This window comes from Equus przewalskii, chromosome 10 (genome assembly GCF_037783145.1).
Source record: "Equus przewalskii isolate Varuska chromosome 10, EquPr2, whole genome shotgun sequence".
NCBI classification, from domain to species: Eukaryota; Metazoa; Chordata; class Mammalia; order Perissodactyla; family Equidae; genus Equus; species Equus przewalskii.
The window spans coordinates 36,252,637-36,274,941 of record NC_091840.1 but is presented as its reverse complement, the minus strand read 5'-3'; the positions used below and the strand labels follow the sequence as shown (position 1 = coordinate 36,274,941).

General features: G+C 47.9%; 1 protein-coding gene across 3 annotated transcripts in view; it reads right to left on the bottom strand.

Moving 5' to 3' along the window:
* Window positions 1-9,125: 9,125 nt before the first annotated feature.
* AATF (apoptosis antagonizing transcription factor) overlaps window positions 9,126-22,305 on the bottom strand; it is a 101,572-nt gene continuing 88,392 nt past the window's right edge. For all 3 annotated transcript variants that reach the window (XR_011523132.1, XR_011523133.1, XM_008534576.2), the window contains one exon: window positions 9,126-9,448. Coding sequence is in view for 1 of the 3 variants with exons in the window: in XM_008534576.2 (XP_008532798.2) it covers window positions 9,385-9,448 (64 nt within the window). In the remaining 2 variants the exon portion in view is untranslated. The remainder of the gene's footprint in view (window positions 9,449-22,305) is intronic.

Sequence of the window (22,305 nt, the reverse complement as noted above, 5' to 3'; positions counted from 1 at the left end):
CATTCAGAAAAGACACATCTTTAGCTACAGAAAGCAGATCAGTTATTGCCTGGGGCAGGGCTGGACTCAGGATCGACTGCAAACCAGCACAGACTTATTTGTTGGGGTGACGAAATCGTTATAAGAGTGTGTTGTTAGTAGCACAACTCTACACCTTTACCAAAAACCAGGGAATTGTACCTTTACAATGGGTGAATTTTATGCTGTGTAAATTACACCTCAATATCAAAGCCGTCAAAAACTAGAACCAGCAAGGGGTAGGGGTGTATTAACCTTACCACCAACACCCAACAGCCTGCCCTCCTGCCTTCGCACCTGTTTCCACAAACTCCTCCTCCTCCAACACCGGCTGCTCACCCTGCAGAGACCCTCCCGGACCCCCGGAGAGTGGTTTACATTTAGCTGAGGACGTTGCTCTGTGATGATTGTCTTCCTGTCTATCCTCCCACAGGACCTGGATCCTCCTCAAGCTTGTCCACTAGCTGTTGTCTCCCAGCTCCTCAAGAAAAGCTTCTTAAGAGAGAACAAGACCACCTGTGTCTGAAGTCCCTTCTGTGGGCCTTCGTGGCCCCTCACAGAGGAACAATAAAGTTTAAAAGTTGAAACTACTATTCACCCACGAAGTGCAGAAATTGACCCTGGCACCTTTCTAAGTTAATCAAGTTACAGAATGATCCTTTTAGGATCAAAGTCATTATAACAGCTGCTTCTATGACCCATTTTGTTATTACCTTTCCTCAAAATCTACTCTGGTCTGCCACCCTCTGATCTAGTCCAGTCAAGCCCTACCCTGTGTCTGGGAGGGCTGGGGGTGTGCTGGTGAGATGTTACAACGGTGAGGGGCTGCAGTCACCTGCCACCAATCTTTTTTTTGTAATCTTTTTAAAAAATTTTCTTCTCCCCAAAGCCCCCCAGTATATAGTTGTATATATTCTAGTTGTGAGCGCCTCTGCTTGTGCTATGTGGGATGCTGCCTCAGCATGGCCTGACGAGCCGTGCCATGTCCACGCCCGGGATGCGAACCAGAGAAACCCTGGGCCACTGAAGTGGAGCTCGCAAACTTAACCACTCCGACCCCAGGCCACGAGGCCAGCCCCTGAGAGCAGTCTTGCCCATAACAATACCTGGTACTCACACACAAATTTCACAATAAGCAGGGCAGAAAGCTCGGAGTTCTGCGCTGTTTCTGTGACCTCAAGTCCCAGCAGAGCCCCTCTCCGTTGCTCTTCCCTACAAGCGACAGCCCTGCTCCAGGCCCAGACTGGGATTTACTTAGCACCTGACAGGCTGGGAAACAGTATTACATCAAAGATCCTCCCTCTGGTCCAGACTCTAGCTGAGGGCTGGGGAGACCCTGAAGAGGGGAATTCGACCTTGGCCATCAAGGAGCCACCTGGAGTCACCGCCAGCAGCAAGGTAACCTCACCAGAGTTAGGACCCTGGTCACAACTGCACAGGTTCAACCAACCCACAGCAGGAGCCGCCTCAGGCAGAGCTCCATGCAGAGGCCACCCGGGTGGCGCTGCCCGGAGGGAAGGTGCCCTCCTTCCCACAGGGCTCGCAGGCTCCCCAGTGGACGTCTGCCCAGTAGCTAGAAGGACTGGGCACTGTTTGCTGCAGACACCGCCACCACTACTTTACACACTATTCGAAAGTCAAACACCCAAACCACTCCTAGGTGCTCACAGAAATGCAATTATGCGCGGCGGAAACTACGCAGCTCCAAATGCACCTAAAACTCTACCCTAAGTATCTGCATATTCAGCCACCAGGAAGAGTTACGCTTTCAAAGGAAGAAGATCAAAGTGCTGTCATCTTTTAATTTAAGCCTTTTGTTGCATCAGTGGTCTTAAGAGGGATGAGGGAGATCAAAATAAAAATGGAAACAAACTATATCTTTGTGGCTGTTGTGTTTTAGTCTTTTTTTCTCAATTTGGGCCACAAAATAGGTCAGCTCTATTACTGATCAGCCTTCCCACAAATATTTAAAACAAATTGAATTGCACACCCAATACCCATCACAATTACACCAGGCACAATAACTAAATTAGCAATTCAACAAAATAATTGGAAATGCGATTCTCTCTATTCCACCAGTCTCCCTTGAGGGTTTAGCCGATCTATGGGGGGAAACTCAGCTTTCCTAATTCTGCAGCTAATTAGAGACACACTTGTAAATGAAGTTGTTTGTCTTAAAGTTGAAATTCTCTTCTGGGGGTAGGGGAGAGGGAAGGAGAGATGAGAAAGTCCTTCCACTCTGGAGCAAGTGTATAAACAGGTATAAAGAACACGCGCCTGGGTTCTAATTAGCAGCCATATCTGCAATTAATAAAGCATCACTATTTTACCATCACTTATCTGGTAATGAACGACTTCAGAAGAGCCAGTCCAGCTGATGTCCTCGTGGAGAGGGGCATGCCTTTTAAAGGCCCTTGAGATTGGTTGTCGTGGGCTGTGCTGCTGCGGTTTGCAGGGGGCCACAGACCTGCAAGGAGGACAGGAAGGTCGTGACAGAGCCGAGGCGGTGTGGGCCTCGTCAGTCATTAGGGCCAGGAGAACAAAGGCTTATCCCAACAGGAAGCAGCGAGGAAGCCCCCCCACCGCCCCGTGGACCGCAGTCAGCAGTGGGCCCAGGGCCCTGCCTTGGCCCCCTTGCTCAGACCACTCTTGGAGAAGCAATCTTGAAGTTTCAATTTGGCTGTCCTTGGCCTCTTTTTGTTCTTTGAGGAAAGAAAATCTCTATTTAATTATATAACTGAGAACTAGGGCTTAGGTTCGTCCCCTCTTACCCTCCTCCACAAAGATCAGGATGTGACCTTCAAATGCAAACTCTCCGTGGGGCTCTGAAGGCTTGAGGCGCCCAGCCAGGGGGCTTCCTCCCCGGGCGGCCGGGCACGCTGAGCTCCTCTCCATGGGCACCGTGCATCCCAGGGCCTGGCACTCCCCGCTGGGAACAGAGGCCTGACCTTACTAGCAAGGTCAGCAGATGAAACGGTGGCCCTGGGGCCTGGGGCAGCCTCCTCTCCCAAGATCCTCCCAGAACATCACAGCGCCCAGGTGGGGGGCGAGGCGGACAGGAGCCTGCTCAAACGCTGATAAGTAAATTCAAAGGCACCTGCTCCTTACTGCTTATCTCCTCAAACAATATGAACTCGGAGTTATCACACTGAAGGTGTTCCGTATTAGCCTTACAGTTAGCTCTTAAAACCAAGTGCAGTGTGCTACAACTTGAAAGGACACAGAAGTCAAACTGGAAAATAATTGTATGGCATCAAGGAGTCAGTTCGCAGCCTAATCGCTCAGGAGGGGAGATGGGGCCCATTCGGCTCCAAGGTGCCCGCACTGGGCACCCAGGCAGGAAACCCCCCACTTCCTCACCCCTCAGAGTACCTGGGCCACACTCCCAGCCACCTCTCAAGTCCAAAGCAAGGCTGCTGCCCAGCCTGCACACACGTGTGTGAAGACACTGCGTCCCTCGGCCCCGCACAGCTGGCCCTCCTGCTGCCCCATCTGTTGATTATTTACCTCATTTTCAATTTTGGTGTTTGCTGCAACTTGTAAAAGGCTGGGAAACATTCATACGGACCTGAGCTGTCCGATACAGTAGCCACACTGCAAGTGCTCAAAAGCCACATGTGGCTAGTGACTGTATGGGATAGCACAGAATGATAGGATTATATTCCCATCAGCCCCGAAGGTTCTATTGGACAGCTCTGGTCTAGATGTTTTGGACACTCCTAGGGTTCCAAGAGGCTTCTCCTGGGCTCCCCAGGACTCCCCACAGGAGAGAGGAAGGCAGCTGGCCACGAGGGCGAAGGAACCACTCAGAGCTGGGAGCTGCCCTCGCTGTGGAGAGGCAGAAATCACCGAGCAGCAGGCTAATTGCTTTGTGCTCAGTATCAGCCACACCTGCATACTAATGCGGCCGGCAGGCCTGCAGGCTTGGCTTTGAGCCCCAGGAGCAAGTGCCCACAAGCACCAGGCCTACTGCCCTCCTGCCAGGCTGAGCTCACTCTGGAGATCCAGAACCTTGGGAAAGTGATGCCATGCCTGAGAAAGGGCTCAGAGCTGGGCTTCCAGGAGTACCAGCCAGGATTAACATAGGCAAGTGCAGTGGAGGTGACGGGCTTCATCAGACCCAAGTTAGAGTATGCAGACCTCTCCAGAGGAGGAGAATGGAGACCCACCTGCAGCCTGTGTCACCTGCCAAGACAGCCCTTTGCTAAGCCTCCAGCAGTGTCCGGCGAGGTAGGAGGTCAGTAAGAATGAACGGATGTGGAAAAGATTCTTGCACCTGTGCTCAACGCAAGTCTCCCAGGCTGCCTTTGGAGATGGCTGCTTTCCAACGGCAAGGGCCTCAGAAACCAGTGTAGCTGACGCTCACCTACTGATGAGGACTCAGGCCCAGGCGTCAAAAGACTTCCTTCAGGTCACACACTAGCAGGTTTAATTTCTAGTCCAGGATTCTTTCCACTGCTCTGTCTTTCATTCACATCTGCCGTTACTCAAAACGTCACAGAAGCCCATTCCAGGACTAACCCTGTGCCCCCGAGTCTCTATTAGAACCAGGTAACAGGCGCCTAAATAACCACAGCCTCCACCCACCTCAGGGAAGGGCAGGTCAGAGGAGGGAGCAGTCTGCACCACGTGGCGGGGAGCCTGCCAGCCCAGAGCAGACTAAGCTCATTTTCAATCCAGTCATAAAGAGGAAGATGGGGGGGAGGGGGGGTCAGGAATCTTTATGCCTTACTGTCACAGTGCCTATTGGGGACCTTATATTCTTTTTCTACCCTATCATCAGTAATGTGGGATTGGTTTCTTTTTTCTACATTCTTTTAAATTTTCTTTCCTGAGAATTCAGTGTCCTTGACCTCAGCAAATGAACTGAGAACCCTGAACCAGGGGAAATAAACCAAGCAAACTTCTCAGGAATATAAATGCTCCTGAGGCAATGACCCTATTGGCAGACCCCACATGATGGGCAAGAAAGGCCTGGTAAAGGAAATCTATAGATATACAAGAAAAGCAAAAGTTAGATAAGGCATACGCACTCTGCATTTACACCACCCCTCTCCTCTCCAGACAAGGAGCAGGTAATGGGGGCTCCATCAATAGAGCTGTTGGACAAATTGAATTTATACAAATCAGCAGGGCGATATGGATCCCCTGGACTTAGGAGAGAATTAGCTAATGAACTTACCAAATTACTGGCAATTATTTTTGAAATGTTATGAAAAAAGAGAAAGTAAAAAAAAAGATGGAAAGAAAATGAGGTAGATAAGCTTTATTAAAAAAAAAGAATGACTAGGGCAAGCTCAATTTAATTCCTAGCACATCTGCTCCCAATACACAAGCACATACATAAATTTAAAAAGTAAAAACACAAACCGAGATGCAGAAAACGAGGTTGAATTGCTTCAGACAAGGCTGGCTGCTTGTCTTTACCGTTATTAATGCAAGTACCCAGGGCAGCACATTCAGGGTACGACCAGAGGGCCAGCAGCCGCCCGGGCATAAAACACCCACAGCTCTGCCCCCACCACCTTGCACTTGCTGGGACATCCTTTACCTCTGCTCTTCTGTAAAGTGTTGCTGAGACACGTGGCTACATTTGTGAGTCTGGCCTAGGGAGACATGGATCTTGGCAACTATCCATTCCATATAGAGAGTGACTGCTGTGTCCTAGGGAAGTCCCATGGTTTATGATGAATGTCACATTTGGATTTATTCTGAACCTCGAACTCAGCTCTTTGGATGAAGTGGTAGGAGGTGAAGAGGCAGCAATCTTGGAGAGGTCTCAGCAATCCGTGTGGGGGCCAGGAAACTCGGCCTCTCCCGGGAACTATTTTTCTAAACTGGAGATGCAGTCTGTTGGTGAGCTGCTGGAGCTGAGCTGTCCCTGTGTTCTCTCGTCTCTCAGGGTTTCCAAATGATGCTCAGTAAGGGGTGCTGGATGGTGACCCCAGAGAGAAGGGCTTACACACCAAAAACACTACAGAGCAGCTGAGAGGAATGCAAACTCATACAAGGCAAGGAAAACCCACCTGAGAGGTCCCCAGAATGAAGGTACTGAAAGTAGCAAGAGCTTGAAAACCAGAGGGGAGCAGAGAGCAAATTATATGCGATCTAGCCAGAAGGAGGACATGGGGGCCGGGAGGGAGACGGTGTCACTTCCTATTTATCCACCATCTTTCACTGGAGCATCTCAAAGCACATTACAGACAGCAGCTCTTTAATCCTCCCAGAGGAGGATGCTGATTTGAAGGGTTCCCTGGGGAGCAAGAAATAAACCCCAGCGTCAGACCCCAGGGCCGATCTCCTCTCTGCCTCTCAACACCCTTTGCTGCGGGCGGCCCAGCCTAAGGCAAGTGAAAGGGAACAAGGGCCCTAAACCAGCCTCCTTAAGCACCAAGAGCCTTCAAAATGTCGGCACTTTCACCTGGTTCAATTTACTCCTAAAAATAGGTGCCAAGAAAAACAATAATTTCAAATGACAATAAACAAGCTCTATGCACAAATATTTTCCCGTAACATTATTCAAACAGCAAAAAATTGCTAGCAATTTAAATGTTCAACAACTGGGGATTTGGTTAAGTAGTGAAGACATGCCCCAAATGGATTATTAGTTAGCAATTAAAATACTTAAATGACATCTGTAAAAACACGGAAATAATCTCTTACTGTAGTATTTATAATAAAGTGCATACTACCACGTGCCACTGGTTCCCAGCTGCTGGCATCTGTGTGTCGTGTGGCCAGGCAGATGGAAGGCAGGGCTACCGGGCACTTTGTTTTTATTGTTTTTAAAAGGGTAGGTGAGGGGCCAGCCTGGTGGCACAGCGGTTAAGTTCGCACGTTCCACTTCTCAGCGGCCCCGGGGTTCACCGGTTCGGATCCCGGGTGTGGACATGGCACCACCTGGCAAAAGCCATGCTGTGGTAGGCGTCCCATGAGAAGATGGGCACGGATGTTAGCTCATGGCCAGTCTTCCTCAGCAAAAAGAGGAGGATTGGCAGTAGGTAGCTCAGGGCTAATCTTCCTCAAAAAAATAAACTTAAAAGGGGTAAGTGAAAAATGTCAAACAGTCCAAAAGTAAAAACCAAGTCTTCCACCCCAGCTCCCTCCTGTCCCCCCTCCCCAGGACAGGAGATGGGGCCACTTGCTGTCATTGCTCCCACACACAGAAGAGGGTGATGAAGTATTGAAATGTTAACGAGGAGACATGGACATTTCCAGGTGATGGCATTACAGCCCAGTCTTATTTTTATTTGTTCTTTCTACTTTTCTGCAATTAATTTTTAACATGAAATAAACTAAGACAAGAAAGCAGCCTTATCTTCTCTATCCTGAAAGGAGAGGCCCACTGCCTGCTTCCCGCCTTCTGTCTCTGGGGCAAATGGGTGGCTGGGCGGGTGCCACCGCGTCTCCGCGTGGCTGGCTCGCTGTCGTGCTGCCCCGGCGGGCTGAGGTCTTCAAGGTCAATGCTGCGTGAGTGTCGTGCATGAAGGAGTCAGCTGGGCAAAAAGAAAATAAGCAAACTCCACACAACAGGGAGGAATACTTCAGTCAACACTGAAAACGGGCTCTGGATGGCAACTCTTGATAACAGTTCTCAACTCATTTAAAAATCAGCATTAGCGACCAAAATGTAAAGTATTAGTTTTATTAAAATGCAAATCAATCAACTAATCTGTCTTTCTAGTAACAGTTGAATTGCAGTATCCGTGTCAATTAAAATAGTTTCCAATTTATTCTGGGCTGGAAGGAGGGTAGTCTTCTGAATTTTAAAATGCAGGTCTCCCTTTACTGAAGATTCTGTCTGTTCTTTCTCATCACTCCTGATTTTAAGTCATTTATTTAAACATGTTGGACTCCAAATATTTTGAAGTACCTGTTTAAATCTTCTTCATCAGGTGAAGAGTGGCTCTGACAAAGGCTCTCTCTTTAGGAGATGCGGGCTGGCATCAGGCCGGCTGGAAGGTCCACACTGAGGGGTCACTACTCGCCATTAAAACGGCATTACCCGAATCCTCTCGATGGGCTCGATGGACAGGGCGGGATGTTCGCTATTTTAAAAAGCGGTCATTTTGAAGGGAGTGAATGTAGGGAACTCTCCTATTTCTGTTGACAGGTCTTGTGGGAAACTGTAGACACACTGAAAATTATACATTTCCCTCACAGTCGAGCCCAAGAGGTGAACACTGAGACAAGAAAAACAAATCACCAAGTACCAAGGGCCACTCAGTGTGAGATGGAGACGCCCTCCGCCCCGCATCGGCCCCATCCCGCACTCAGACACACTGATGTGAGCACTGCACTGGGCTCTCGATTCCTCAGGACTCCCTTCGTCTGGAGCCCAGCCTTCGGGCACCGTGCCGCCATCCCCAGACACCAAGTCAATGACACGTGGGACTCCTGGGCCCAAAATCTGTCACTTGGTTTTGACATTTTACAATAATATCAAAATCTGACTTTACAAACAATGACTAGGTATTAACTACAGCTGCACTCAGTTGCCTGGATGCAACGTTTCTCCTCTAATCTCACAGCCCTAAATAAAGATTTGGGCAAAGGACATGGGAGATGGTCAGTCTCGTATGCTGGTGCGCACATTACTTATGCAAGATAATCTCCATTGTATATTGACCACAGCAGGCCAATAAATCCTCCTTATGGGGATTTAATTTCCAGCTTTTGACCTTTGGATGAAAAACAAGTGAATTATTTCCTCCTGCTAGATTTACACCAGAGCTCATCTCAATAAAGTGATTCAGGAATGGTGAGAAGAGAAAAGGACTCTGGGAGATGTTTACGGGTGAAAAGAGGAAACACAAAAGAAGTCACAGGTTTGCATTTAGCACAAATAGGTAAATGCCCCCATAGCGCCAGGTTACAGAGCCTTCTGGGCAGAGCTCAGAGGGTTTGTGGGATCCCTGCCCCTCAGAGCCACGACCGCTCACTGGACATTACCCACCCAGAAGGCAGCACATCGCCGAGAACTGTTCCCGCTCTGACGTGATATTGGAGGAGGCGGCCATGTGACTAGAAAACATTGAAGTGTCACCCTGCTCAGCTCTACATCAGACTTACTCCGGGCTGTGTAAGAAAAGCACACTTGGCAGCAGTGCGGGAACACACTCTTTATTTGTGAGGCTGGAGAAGCACGCGGCAGTGTCCGTGGCGCACTGGAGTACTGGAGACAGACACCTGAGTCCAGGCTCCCCGGGCTTTATAGACGTGTGTTCTGAACAGCACGCCTTCCCCGGGGTTTCCTGACTAGCTCAGCCCTGCAGGCCAACAGGTTCCTCCACTGGGGCAGGAGGAGCAGCCAACTGGCCAGGGTGTGGCCGGTGTCCCGTGGCCTCGCAGCAGGAGAGGCGGGTGTCAGTCCCTCTGGCCTTCGTCAGGGGGGCCAAGTTGGCCGAAAAGCGATCGATACAACTCTGACCTAGAAGAGAGACAAAACAAATTGGTTAACACATTGGTTACCTTTTCAAGGTTAAAAAAGAACTAAGGAGCTGAGAAATACCCTAATCTTGCTTCTTCAATTGCAAACACAGCCGTGGAATTAAAAATGCATCCCGCAGCTCTTACTCACAAATCTAAGGGAAGGAAGACACCTAGAAGCCAATCAAATAGCAAGATATGTAAACAGTCCAGTGTGGCTGGATACCCTGTGTCTGGGGAATGAGTTTTCTATAAGTTTGCCCTTTACAGACAGGCTCTTCAAGTAAGAAAACAAGATTGAATATTCTAATAGGATGTCTGAGACTGCCGCAGGATGAGGAGGGCTCAGGCAGACGTGGGATGGAGGATATCATTTAGTTTTCATACATTTTCTCGGACTTGGCAGTACTTGAAAAACAATGAAAATGCCCCAGCAACAAGATTCCAATTACTAGCCCGCGTGCAGCTGCTCAGCAGTGAACCGAGGCCCTTCCACTCCCCCAGTCTTCTCCAGACTCAACATAATAACGAATTCGATTGGCTAATTCATTTCTAAAGTTGGGTTTTGACATTAAAAAAAACATAATAAGCCAGGGTCTGGGGTCCCTGAAAATAAAGTTAATTATCACTTCCAACCTGTTTCTGCTATCAAATGCAACATACCCACAGCCACCTGCTCAAAGCCATCCGTCAAGGCCTGGAAAACCCACAAAGGGGTGGGGTGGGGGAAGGATGCCTCTATCACTGTGACAGAAGCTCCAGAACCTTGTGCATAGGGAGCAGACTCTCCCTGCAGAGAGACGAGGAGCCACGAGGGTCCAAGCAGGTCAAACCCCCTAGGGAAGTGGGCCGTGGAGGACACATGGCCAACTGAGGCCAGTGGTCCATGGCTGCCCTCTGCGTGAAGGTCCAGCCACCAACCCTCAGGGAAGGAGGGTGGGCACACACAGGCTAAGGTCATGGGCCAGCAAGTAAATGACCCCAGAAGAAAGCTGTGCCTGTTCTGTTTTCTATGTTCAAGATCTAACCATAAAATATAGTCTGCCATCCCTGTTAAGAAAACAGGCTTTTAAAAGTGCTCTCATTATCTGAGCATCATGATCCCAGCAAATGTGACTTTCAAAACAAAACAAAACAAAACAAAAAGTAAACAAACTAACCAAAACCCACCATTCAAACAGCTGTTTTGGTTAAGCAAGACTTGCACACAAAAACCCACTAGTCTGTTTTGAGGTCACCCTGCTCCAGTTGCGGGTAGGAAGAGAGGTACTAGAATTAGAACACGCAGCAACAGGAGGAGCATACTAAAACTTTTAGAAAGGAAAAGTCTTAAGGAAGAAACTGCAGAAGGCAAGAATGTAAACTAACCTTGTCATGCTGGGGCCACAGGGCAGGCAGGGAAGTACAGGCCAGAAAAGAGCGGGCCTCCAACGTTATTACAGGAATGTGATCCCAAGAATTTGCCGGTACCCCCAGCCTGAACTACCGACCAGCCCCTGGGCCTACAGACAAAGGAAGCAGGCTCACCGCCTCTTTTGTTCCTCTGCTGTCTCCATCCGCCTCACTCGCCCTCGGCCAAGGCTGGCGCACAAAGGTGGAAGGCAGCTTCAGACCAAATGCAAATGAGAGGCTGGCAGCCTCGCTTCCAAATCACCAGCTCCATCACATGAAAGACAGCAACGCCCGGCCCAGGCTTCACTCCATCACACTAGGGCCTGCCTATTTGCCAATAACTACAAGTCTCTCTAGCCATTTCAACAAAAAAAATGAAAGGGCATGAAGGGGAGAGTCGCCATGACAAAAAGGACAGTATGACTTTAAGGCTGCACCGGCTGATGAGAGGGAGCCGCGGAGGCGCGACGCTGTTTAGTGCCTCGCAATCATACCCTTTGGAACCTCGCCTTGCTTGCCTGCACCAGACCCCATCATTACGACGGAGCGAATGCTCCCGCTCGGTGCCGCGACATCAGCGGAACGCCTGGGCCGGGGCAGCAGTTACTGTCCGCAGCAGGGTTCACAAGTCAGGAGCAGAGAGGGAAATGCTGAAACCCATGTTTTGATAGAACATCATTTCACACTCAAGTGGGCAGAGCTGACAAACATATGCAGCTGTTCATGGCAAAGCAACTTGGAAAGCTGAGTGGTCAGGGTTCTTAAAACATTTTGAGAGAGAATATGAGTAAGGGATTATTCCAACCTAAAAATCCCCAAGGAACTTCAACTCTGTGTCCTCCTCACCCACCACCACAAATCGGTGAGGGTTTTCACCTTCAAAGCCTCTCAAACTTCCGGCTCCCACAACGCCTCCACTATTGCTGATCATGCCATCTCTTACCAAGAATGTGGCGACAGCCTCCTAACCGGCTTTTCTGCTCCCTTCTCCTCCCCTCTCCATTGCCCTCAGCCCCAGCGCTAGAGGACTAAGCAGACGCTCCGGGGTCCAGGAGCACCGGCAGGATGAAGAACCCCAGACTCCAGCTGCTCAGTGTGGCCCAACCCTCCTTTCCCTGCCGAGGCTCCGTGCTGGCCACACCTCCCACTCGCTGGCCACCAGGCAGAGCTGGGGTGACCAGGCCACTAGGGTGGGGCTTAGGGTCCTGGTCCTTGAGTTGTGCTGCACCGCCCCCACAACAGAATTTTACAAAATCACACAGCCCCCTTATACATTTTTTAGCTGACATATAAAATTTTTCTCGAGAAATTTAATCATCACAAAGGATATAATTACCAGAATATTGTGAATACTAACTTTTAAAATAAAACTCTTACATCCCTTTTGTAATACACCCAATGGAATCTATACGCCATAATGATTTGATACCCATCATCAATCATTTAAATAACACATCAACAAACTCTTTAACTTGGAAATTGTACAGCATCTTCTTCTTTTTAAACTTTATTTCCATCTGATTTTTCCCTACAGATTTTTTCCTAATCTAGTTGTTTTATGCTTGAAAGTCTTTTATTGATCACCTGATCATACTTCTTGGCCACAAAAGTAAGTATGTAAATTGAAACACCTTCTGAAAAGTTGAAATGAAAATATTTTAATTTCTTGAAACCATAAGCCTTTAAGTAATTAAAAAAATGACTTCTGGGTTGTGTTACCATTATCATTATTAGTAGGAAACAATCAAAATATGCAATAATAATGTAATTAAAGGTATTATAATTTTGGTAAAAATTTAATATAAAGAAATACATAAAATGTTACTGGAAATGCATCTCTGAATGATATGGATGAGGCTTTCCCCTCCATTCCTTCATGTATCCATGAACGAATATTGTTTATACCTAGAATGAAAGAGGGCTCAGCATTGATTCTATTCTTTTTTTTTTAAAGATTTTATTTTTCCTTTTCTTCTCCAAAGGCCCCCCGTACATAGTTGTGTACTTTTAGCTGTGGTCCGTCTAGTTGTGGCATGTGGGACGCCACCTCAACATGGCCTGATGAGCGGTGCCATGTCTGTGCCCAGGATCCGAACCTGCGAAATCCTGGGCCGCTGAAGCGGAGTGTGTGAACTTAACCACTCAGCCACGGGCCGGCCCCCTGATTCTATTCTATTCTTTGATTTTTGTAGACATATACGTGCTGAGAAACCTTGTCACATGAACAAGTAGATGGGAATGAGAGAGTTCTGTTACAGTAATGTTGCTCAATTCTTTTAAGTCCGTCTGAATCATATGCCAAAAAAAAGTCCCATAGTGATCTACCACCCACGGTTAGTTTTAATGATCCCCCAGCTGAGAGCTCCATGAGGTTCTCCTGCAATTCTGTTGGAAAGAAAGACCCAGGAACCACCTGACCGCAGGGCTGTTACGGGGCACACCCTCCTCAATCCCTGCACCGTTGTGGGAACTGTCCTTTCGTTTGCTGCCCTGGAGCTTTTCCCATTCGGGGCGATGTCCCACGTCAGAATAGGGCGGGGCTGGGCTCCGTGTCAGGTGGGAGGACGACTGCGAAAGCCAGAGGGAGGAGAACCTCGGCTCCAGCGCGGGCGCCATCTCGGCAGATCCACTTGAGGAGAGAGCACACACTGGAAATAGACTCCTGGGCAGTCTGTCTACCTTCCCCTTGGAAAGTCTCTGCTCCCCAATATGAAGACAGAGGCAGAGAGAGCAGCGAGGTCTTCCCCAAACCCAGACAGGGGCTAGATCTGGTGCGATGCCCTGGGAAAGGTAAAAGCATCTGAAGAGAAACAGAACATGTCCATACCCCGTACCCCATCCTAAGGAAAAAAACTGAAAATGAAACTAGGTAACAAGAAGCCACATGGGACCGAGGTCAGACTGCCTTCTGCTGCACAGACACCCCCCTGCAGCAGCCTTCCTAGCCAGGATTTAGCTGCTGAGAAGCTAAACTAGCAATCCCTCAGGTTAACCTTGTCTCCATCCGCTTCTCCAGGGTAAGTGTATAGTTCATACTCGAGGTCCCCTTAAGGCTATGCATAATGAACGTTTTTTAAAAAAAAAAAAGCATAATTCCTGCTCCCTATCACATTAAGAATCAAGATTTGAATCACTGAGCTGAAATGCCTTCCCCCTTACTCAGCCCTCCCCCACACTCTTGGCCTCGATGGCCAGTGGGAATGTCCACTGTAGAAATGGATTAATGTGGGTATCATGCGGGAGAACAGCCTATGGAGTAATTAACAGGACTCGGACCTAAGGTAGAAGGTCGATAGCAGGGGCTCTTCCTTGAATTAAAATTTAACTTACCCTTTATTGCAACCTACAAAAGCAAGTAATGAGCACTAACATTTTTATTTCTTTTAAACTGTCATTTAGGCTGTAGAGGGGATAATTACCTATCTCTAGTGTAGTAAGGTTTTATAACCCTTAGTGAGGCATTTTCTAATTTAATATTTTTACTATATTACCATAAAACCTGTTTCTGGAAAAAAAAAGATCACGGATTAGCAGCCATTTTCCATAAAGACAGAACGTGTGTGTGCGTGTCTTAGGACTCGGCTTATTTCTTATGTGATTCTTCTGAAGAACCTTGAAGTCCGCACAGTCTGGCTGTGAAATGCACTCACTTTATGGCGGGCACGGCTTCACACAGCCCTGAATGAAAGGGGGTGGACGTGTCTAACAATGCGGCCCCAGACATGTGCACCCAAACGTGTTCCTTCAGCCCCACGTGTGCACTTCCTCACCGACTACAGCCAGCCCGGTGTCTTTCACGCTGCTATTTGGGCAAACAGTACAAAGGAGCACAGTAAACCTGCAGATGAACTATGTGGGGCTTTCAATTTGCTAGGTCAATAGCTTGCAGCGTCTGGGATACTGAAGAATTGTACCGGCCGCACTCCAGGACACGCACTCCTCCTGCTCTGGCCCAGAAACCCCCACACCTCCGAGACATCCCCGAGCTGCACCTACCTGTCCCTGCGGCCAGAGGCAGAGAGCAGAAAGCAAGCCACCACTCCCTGAAGAAACTGTACGTTCTACTCTCTGAGCAAGTATTACACGCAGGAGTTTTGAGCCAGTCTTCCAAACATGCCAGCGGAGACAATATTGCTGCTTTCCTGATTAAAATTATACACCTAATTTGCCCTTGATTAATTTGAAATTGTTCACTTGTTGCTTCATGGGGGGGGGGTGTCTCCCGAAATACACAAGACACATCCCAGGAAGCATCCTGGCCCCTCCCCCTTTCCAATCCTCTCCCTCTCTCTGCACACCCCGAGGACCCCCGTGCTGCACACACGCTGGTGGAGCATTTGTCTCTGCTGAACTCAATCCCTCAGACCTACATTTAAGAATCAAAGGATGAAGCAGCACACAGAGGGGAAGTGAGACTAGGGGTTCCAATTCCAACCCTGCTCACGTCTAGCAGAGTCTTGATCAAATCCGAATCCTTATGAGTCGGTATAGGCGCAGCCGGAACAGAAATTCACACCGACCAGCATGGTCACTGGTGACAGACACGTGCTTTTAAAAACTATTGGTGATGTTACTGATGCCTGCCTTTTTTCACGTTTGTGTTTTGAAAACAACTTACTTATTGGTGCTGTGGAATAAGTACAGACACACATTAGATGTCTATGGTCTCTGGCTTCAAAGTTTAACACAAAGGTACAATAAATTTATAAAATACTTGTTTTGTTTTTTTGTTTTTTCTGTTTTATCTCCCCAACCCTCCCCCCCCCGGTACATGGTTGTATATCTTAGTTCCAGGTCCTTCCAGTTGTGTATAAAAATATTTGAATGCCTGTTTGAACTTTGGTAGATTTCGTGGAGGATTACGAAGACATGAATGACGCAGCAGAAGCTGAGCGGGAAGGTGAAGGTATCCAGTAGATCTATCCAGGAGAACCCAGTCCATCTGGAGAGACACGTGAACATACCTCCTCACGCTGGACCCAGCTCTGCGGTTCCAGAGCCAGGAGAGGAACAGGCCGACTGCTCTTCCCTGGGGCAGCCCCTCACCTATTTGATGTCTTCCCTTAACTAAATCTGTTCTTTTCTAGGTGAGAAGAAACAATTCACTCCATCCCTGCCATGACAAAGCTTGGAGTTCCCTTGCCATCCTGACAGAACTCCTCGGAGCCTCCTGTGTGCCAAAGAACCGGCAGGGAGGCCCTTACCCCCCGAGCCAATCCCGACAGGTCTGGTGCAGCCTGGTTGGCCCACAGCGGGCAGAGCGAGACTGCACTGCCTCCTGCGTTCTCAACACAGCCTTCTCCCTGCCTTCACAGAGCTGCCACCTCTTCTGCTCTGCTCCCACCATGCCCAGGGCATTCCAAATAGCTACTGAGAAAGGCATCTTGCCAATTATCACTTGGCACATGCTAACAACACCAAACAAGGGGACCCACCTAACCGCCAGCCCTAACCGTCTGAATGCCTTGTGGTGTGCACCCCAGAACACCCAAGACAAAATGGCACCTTCCTTTTCTCTTTCATTCCTTCTGCTTCTTCTGACCCAAATCCATTCTACTCTAGGACTTCACAGGCGAGAGAAAAGTGTTTGAGAAATATTTTTAGGACCTATAAGGGGAAAGATATTGATCCAAATGGCAAGCAATTGCCCTGTGCTCTTTGGGGGTTGTGGGGTGGAGGTACACCTATGCACGTCACAGGAATGGGATCAGAGGCAGATGACACACAGTGGAACTTCATCTCTCAAGGACACTAGATGGTTGGGGACGCAATCCAAGTGAAGAGACAGATGCAACTCTTCGTCTACTCAGGATGACAGACAAAAGTCATGACAGCAGAAAACTTAGGATTCCTGAATGCAGCCGAAAGTTCGCACTTAACTCTCCCTCATTCTCCTCCCAACTTCCCCCAGCAACAAAATGTGGGCCAGGGGCTTCTTTCCTCAAATCTCATCACAATTCCATGCCAAAAAATAAAACCCAAAAAACAAAGAAATGAAGTAAAAAAGAAAGCAACCTTCTCTCACTTAACACTCACTTCTTAACAGGATCAAGTTAGCAAAGTAACTGATAGTGACTCAGAAAACGCCCTCATCTATCACTAATTACCTGAATCTGGATACAAGGCAAATCTCCAATCAGACACCAGCTGAACTCGTCAGAAGCTCCCAGCCAAACCGTACCTGCCTGCATCTGCCACGAGGTGGCAGTGCACCACGCATTTCTGAGTGGGCCAGCCACCCTGAGTGGCTGGAGCCAACCGTGCCCATAAATTACCTCGCGGGTCTGCTCTCATCACATTCTCCCTAGTGCTTGAAGGAGACTCTAGAATGTCTGCTCCAATTCGCTCTTTTGGTCAGGTCAGAACTAGGTCCTTCAAACCTCTGCAAACGCTTTTAGCCCTACAGCCTTAAATTACAGATGGTGACACGTGGCCTCTGGCCTGTCTCCTAAAGATCAGACAGACTCAAGATTTATAAATGTTCAGAGAAGCAGGTTCAGGCCCCAAACAAAGGAACTGCAAGGCTGGGGAGAGGAGGGCGAGGGAAGAGGGGGAGAGAGATGAGAAGGGAACCAGGGGCAGAGTCGGGCAGTGTTTCTCTCTTGCACCCCCTCCTCATCCCCAAGTCAGTTACAGATCCACTCCCATCGAACAAAGGAACACAAATACTCGAAACTTCCATCATCCCTACCACTAGCTCCGAGTCTTTCAAATTCTTTTAAAGAAAAATAATTTTCCTTGGTGGACTTGCAAAAAAAAGTGGGGGGGGGGTGGCCAGGAGCACTGTAGACAAAAGGGATGCGGCCTCCTCTCCTGTGCATTAATATTCCATATTCCTGGGATGATTTCCACTTTCACAGTTTGACTGTTTTATAACAGATTTGATGCGAGAGAAGACAAATGGCCTCACAAAGGAAAGACGACAAATCATCTCACTGCTTTTAGCAGGGTTTTCTCTTTATTTTTATTTATTTTTATTCTGTAGCTGGGCTGCAGAGCTCTCTGCCTTGCTGGAGATGTTTAATATTAACGTCAAGCCACCACGATCTGGCAATAGAGTTGGCCAGTGCTGTGTTTACGGTTTTGTGACTGCTGGCTTCAGGAAGATGAAGCTCCTGTTCAAACAGCAGCCCCGCTAACAGCTCCTGTTGGAAGCCAGGGGATGCTTCACTGCTTAGACGTGAATCACTTCCTCCAACCGCACGAAGGTGAGACTGACACTAGCGTTACATTTGTATCCCTCTCCAGACCACTGCCCGACGACCCAGGGCCTGGGCACAGCAGAGGATGCGGCTCAGCTCCCGTTTAACTTCTACGTTTAGGGGGTCAAAATACACAGAAATTAGTGAGGGTATTTATGGTCAACCCACAGAGTTTCAGCAAAGCATTCTATTACTTCCCGTAATGAGTTGGAGGACTTATTTTACTTAAAAACCCAGTACCAATCTAATCATGTAAGAAGCAACTACTGAGCAGACAAACGTAAGGCGCCACGCCTGCATGTCACGGACTTGGCGTGCCACAAAGGAGCTGAGGGTCGGAGGCGCTGGGCACCTACCTCTGACCAGCCCCGCGGTGCTGACACTCGCCCCCTGGGGTGGAATGATCCCTGTTCTCCTCCTCTGTCCTCTGATCTTCCTCCTGGCTGGGAGCAGCCCTTCTCCTGGGTTCTGTTCTCCCCGCTTCTCTCGACACCCTCCCCTGGCAGTCTCATCCCTGCTCTCAGCTCTAACAATCTCCTCTGCACGAAGGAGGCCCGCAGCCAGAGTGCCCACAGGCTCACCGAGATACTGCCACCGACTCGAATAAAACGGAACGCACCCCCGACGCTGCAAGACTGTGCTGTCACCTAAACTGCCACTTGTGTTAATAATGGCGGCAAAATGTTTGTTATTCATGCCCCAGACTTAACTGTTTAATGGCAGGAAGCTATAAACAAAGTCACAGGTATCAATACCACATTTTCTGATTAAAAAATAAAACCCACCCTGAGATCGGGCTCTAGTTTAGACAGTTTACCTACATCAATTGATAAAATGCAAATTGATGTCCTTTATCTGTCAGTCTTTGTGGTTCTAACAGTATCCTTCAGAGAACTTCCCTCTCTCCTCTGTAAATCAGAGAGAAATGTGGAAAAAGGAAGGTTTGTCCCCGACACCTGCCAGGTAAACCTTCGCCAGGAGTAGTGACCAGGACCCCTCAGCTTCTGGATGTCTCCAACAGGGCCATTTCTCCCCCACTTGGTTCACCAACTAGTCACTCAAGTGAGCAATTTGATGACCTCGACCAGTTATATGACTGGCTTTAAAAAGCCTGATTGCTAAGTGGAAAATGAGTAGTTTGCATTTCTGCCCCTGAAAGCTGGTGGGCCTGTTTTGCTGCATAGCTGCGCCTCCCCTGCAGGACCGGGAGGGGGACGAGCGGCCGGAGTACTGCCAAGTGCGCGTAGGAGAAAATGTGTATTGATTTCTTCTTTCTTATAAAGGAGCACAAAGCATTGAAGAACAATTGCTCGTCTTTGCAGCATTTCACATTCCACACGAGACAAAAGGCCCAACCCCCACCAGCCTCTGAGAAGCAGAAAGGGGAGCTGTGCAGAGCAGCGTCTCCTGGGTGTCAGCGGCCACCGTGCTATCCGGGTCCACCGCTGGGACTCCAAACACCCTGGGCCACGCATGCCTCCTCTGCCTCTGATCAAGTCAGCTCCCTCTCCAGGCCCATGTTTCCTCATCTATATTGGAGAAGAAAGAGCCTTCAGTCTTCTTTACCTTTTAAGTGCAGGTGCCAGAGGGTAAAAGAGTTAATGTTTATAAAGTGCTCTGCTCCCCAGAGGGAGATGATGGGTGAAACACAAGGTGTGGTTACGGCTCATTCCAGACCTCATCTCCAGGGTAGTTAGTAATAGCTCCCGTTACAGACGCCGTGCTTCCCAGCACCTTGAACTCAAAGTACAATGAGGCAAAATGCCCTTGATCTAAATGTCCCTTTTTGGTTTGATACTTAACACCAACGCTCAAAATAAAAAGGGTAACCAGAGCCTCTTATGCCTTGTTAAGGCACATATAGAATCCATTCCAGAACTGTCTTCTTAAACCAAACAAATTCTGAAAGCGGGCCAAATAACTGACCTATAGTAACTGAGAATTTGTAGGAGAGCCACCAGAAACCAAAGCCAGTCTAGCTATCACAGCCAAGAAGGGCAGGAGAAAGCCTATGGGATAACCCAAAGTTTGTGCTGTACACTCTTGGAAGGAATGGAAATGCAAGAGTGTTCTTGAGAGATCTTTCCCCAGGACTCATCCTCAGTAAAAATGACCTCAAGAACTCTCTAAGTAAAGGGTTGGGAATGAGAAGTCCCAAGACTGGACTCTTCATTTCTGGGGCTTTTCCAACATGGCCAAAAGCTAAGAACAAAATATGGAGCTGGCCCTCAAGCAGTGCAATGTTCTATCATGGAAACATAACCCACAAAGAATTAGGACACGGCCTGGTAATGAATGTTGTCCATAATATGGACATGTACAGTGCTATGGGAGCAGAGGAAAGTGTATTAAAGGAGTGAGATGATTTGGAAAGATTTCAGTAAAAGAGGCAAAAAAAACCTTTGTTCATCCATCTTTATAGGACTGTTTGCAAAAATAATCTTACCAGCAAATTGTAAATAGACTTAAAGCTGAAGGCCTTTAAAGGCATTTCAGACAGGAGACTTATAGCCAACTTTTTTTCAGGTTTACACAGAAATGGATATGTCTGTGTTTCAGGCAAAGAGGCAAGGACATAATATATATATACATGAAAACACACATTTTGTTTTTTTAAAAATTATCTGTGCAGGGGCTGGCCCCATGGCCGAGTGGTTAAAGTTCTGCATGCTCCATGCCATGCTGTGGAGGTGTCCCACATGCAAAGTAGACAAAGACTGGCACAGATGTTAGCTCGGGGCCAATCTTCCTCAGCAGACACAAACAAGAAAAAGAGGAGGATTGGCAACGGATGTTAGCTTAGGGCAAATCTTCCTCACACACAATTATCTGTACAGATTACACTTAAAACAGTTCTTCTCAGGAACAAAAAATTTAAAAGAACATTTCATTCTCAAGAAGCTAATGAGCAAGAAGGACTATTTTCACCTTATAAAATAAAGAAACCAAGGCACATAGAGAAGACTTCTTCCGGGTCACACTGCATATGAGCGCCAGGGGGTGACACACACTCAAGAAGCTGGAATCAGTTCTATGTCTTAGAGAAGGCCGACAGCAACTGGGGAAAGACCTTAAATAAACTGTTTTGCAAATAATACTTGTCTAAAAAAATGCTATATAATAAGGCAAGATACAATGGGAATCAAAAAATATTATTCCAAATGTATGAGCATAAAACCTTGATGACACCAAATACGAGATTCCAGTAAACATATGGATAGTACTTTGACTTACAAGTTAAGCATTCTTAGCAAGAAAAAAAACCCCTAACAAGTGTTTTTGTGAACTGTAATACATACCGTTAGAGAGGAACAAATAAAATAGGGGTTCAAGGAATAAAGAGCCCCCAACTCAGTGGAGCTCAGGGGGTCCTAACAGTCCCTGGAAAGGCTGGTGTTGGCCAAGGACTATGACCATTTCAACAGGAAAGAACAGCGGTCGGGTCGGGGTGAGGAGGTGTTCCAGGTTAAGTGAGCAGAAGAAAGAGACACAAGTGGGAGGAGTATGGAGTGTGTTCTGGGGATCGCAGTGGTGTGCACACTGAAAAGGTGATGGGGGGCCCGGCCCCGTGGCCGAGTGGTTGGGTTCATGTGCTCTGCTTCGGTGGCCCAGGGTTTCACCGGTTCGGGTCCTGAGCGCGGACATGGCATCACTCAACAAGCCATGCTGAGGTGGCATCCCACATGCCACAACTAGAAGGACCCACAAGTAAAAATACACAACTATGTACCAGGGGGCTTTGGGAGAAAAAGGAAAAATAAAATCTTAAGAAAAGAAAAGGTGATGGGGAGAAAGAGGGAGCAGGGGGGCAAATCACCGCAGGCCCAGAGCGGCAGGTTCGAGAGTGTGGCTTTACTCTACAGGCTAGGAGGAGGAGCGGGCCCTAAGAGATACTTAGGGGGCTTTAATCTGGCCACGCTACACACAACTGATCAGGTCAGACTAGTGTTAAGAGGCGGTTAGTGCAGTAGGCTACGTGGGAAGTATAAGAAAAGATCTGGACTCAAAAAGAAGCAGCAGAAATGGAAAGTAGACATCACTGAACGATATGTTAAAATAAAGCTGCAAGCAGATTATACGAAAGAAAAGAAATCAGACAAAACTAAGAGAAAATATAGCTGAATAACTGATCTTGGGATACAGGGGGGATTGCTTACGTATAAAAGCAATGAAAAATATTCAAAAGAAAAAAGTTTTATATATTTGATTACATTAAAAAGTAAAACTTATATGTGACCAATAACAATCATTAATATCAACAGGC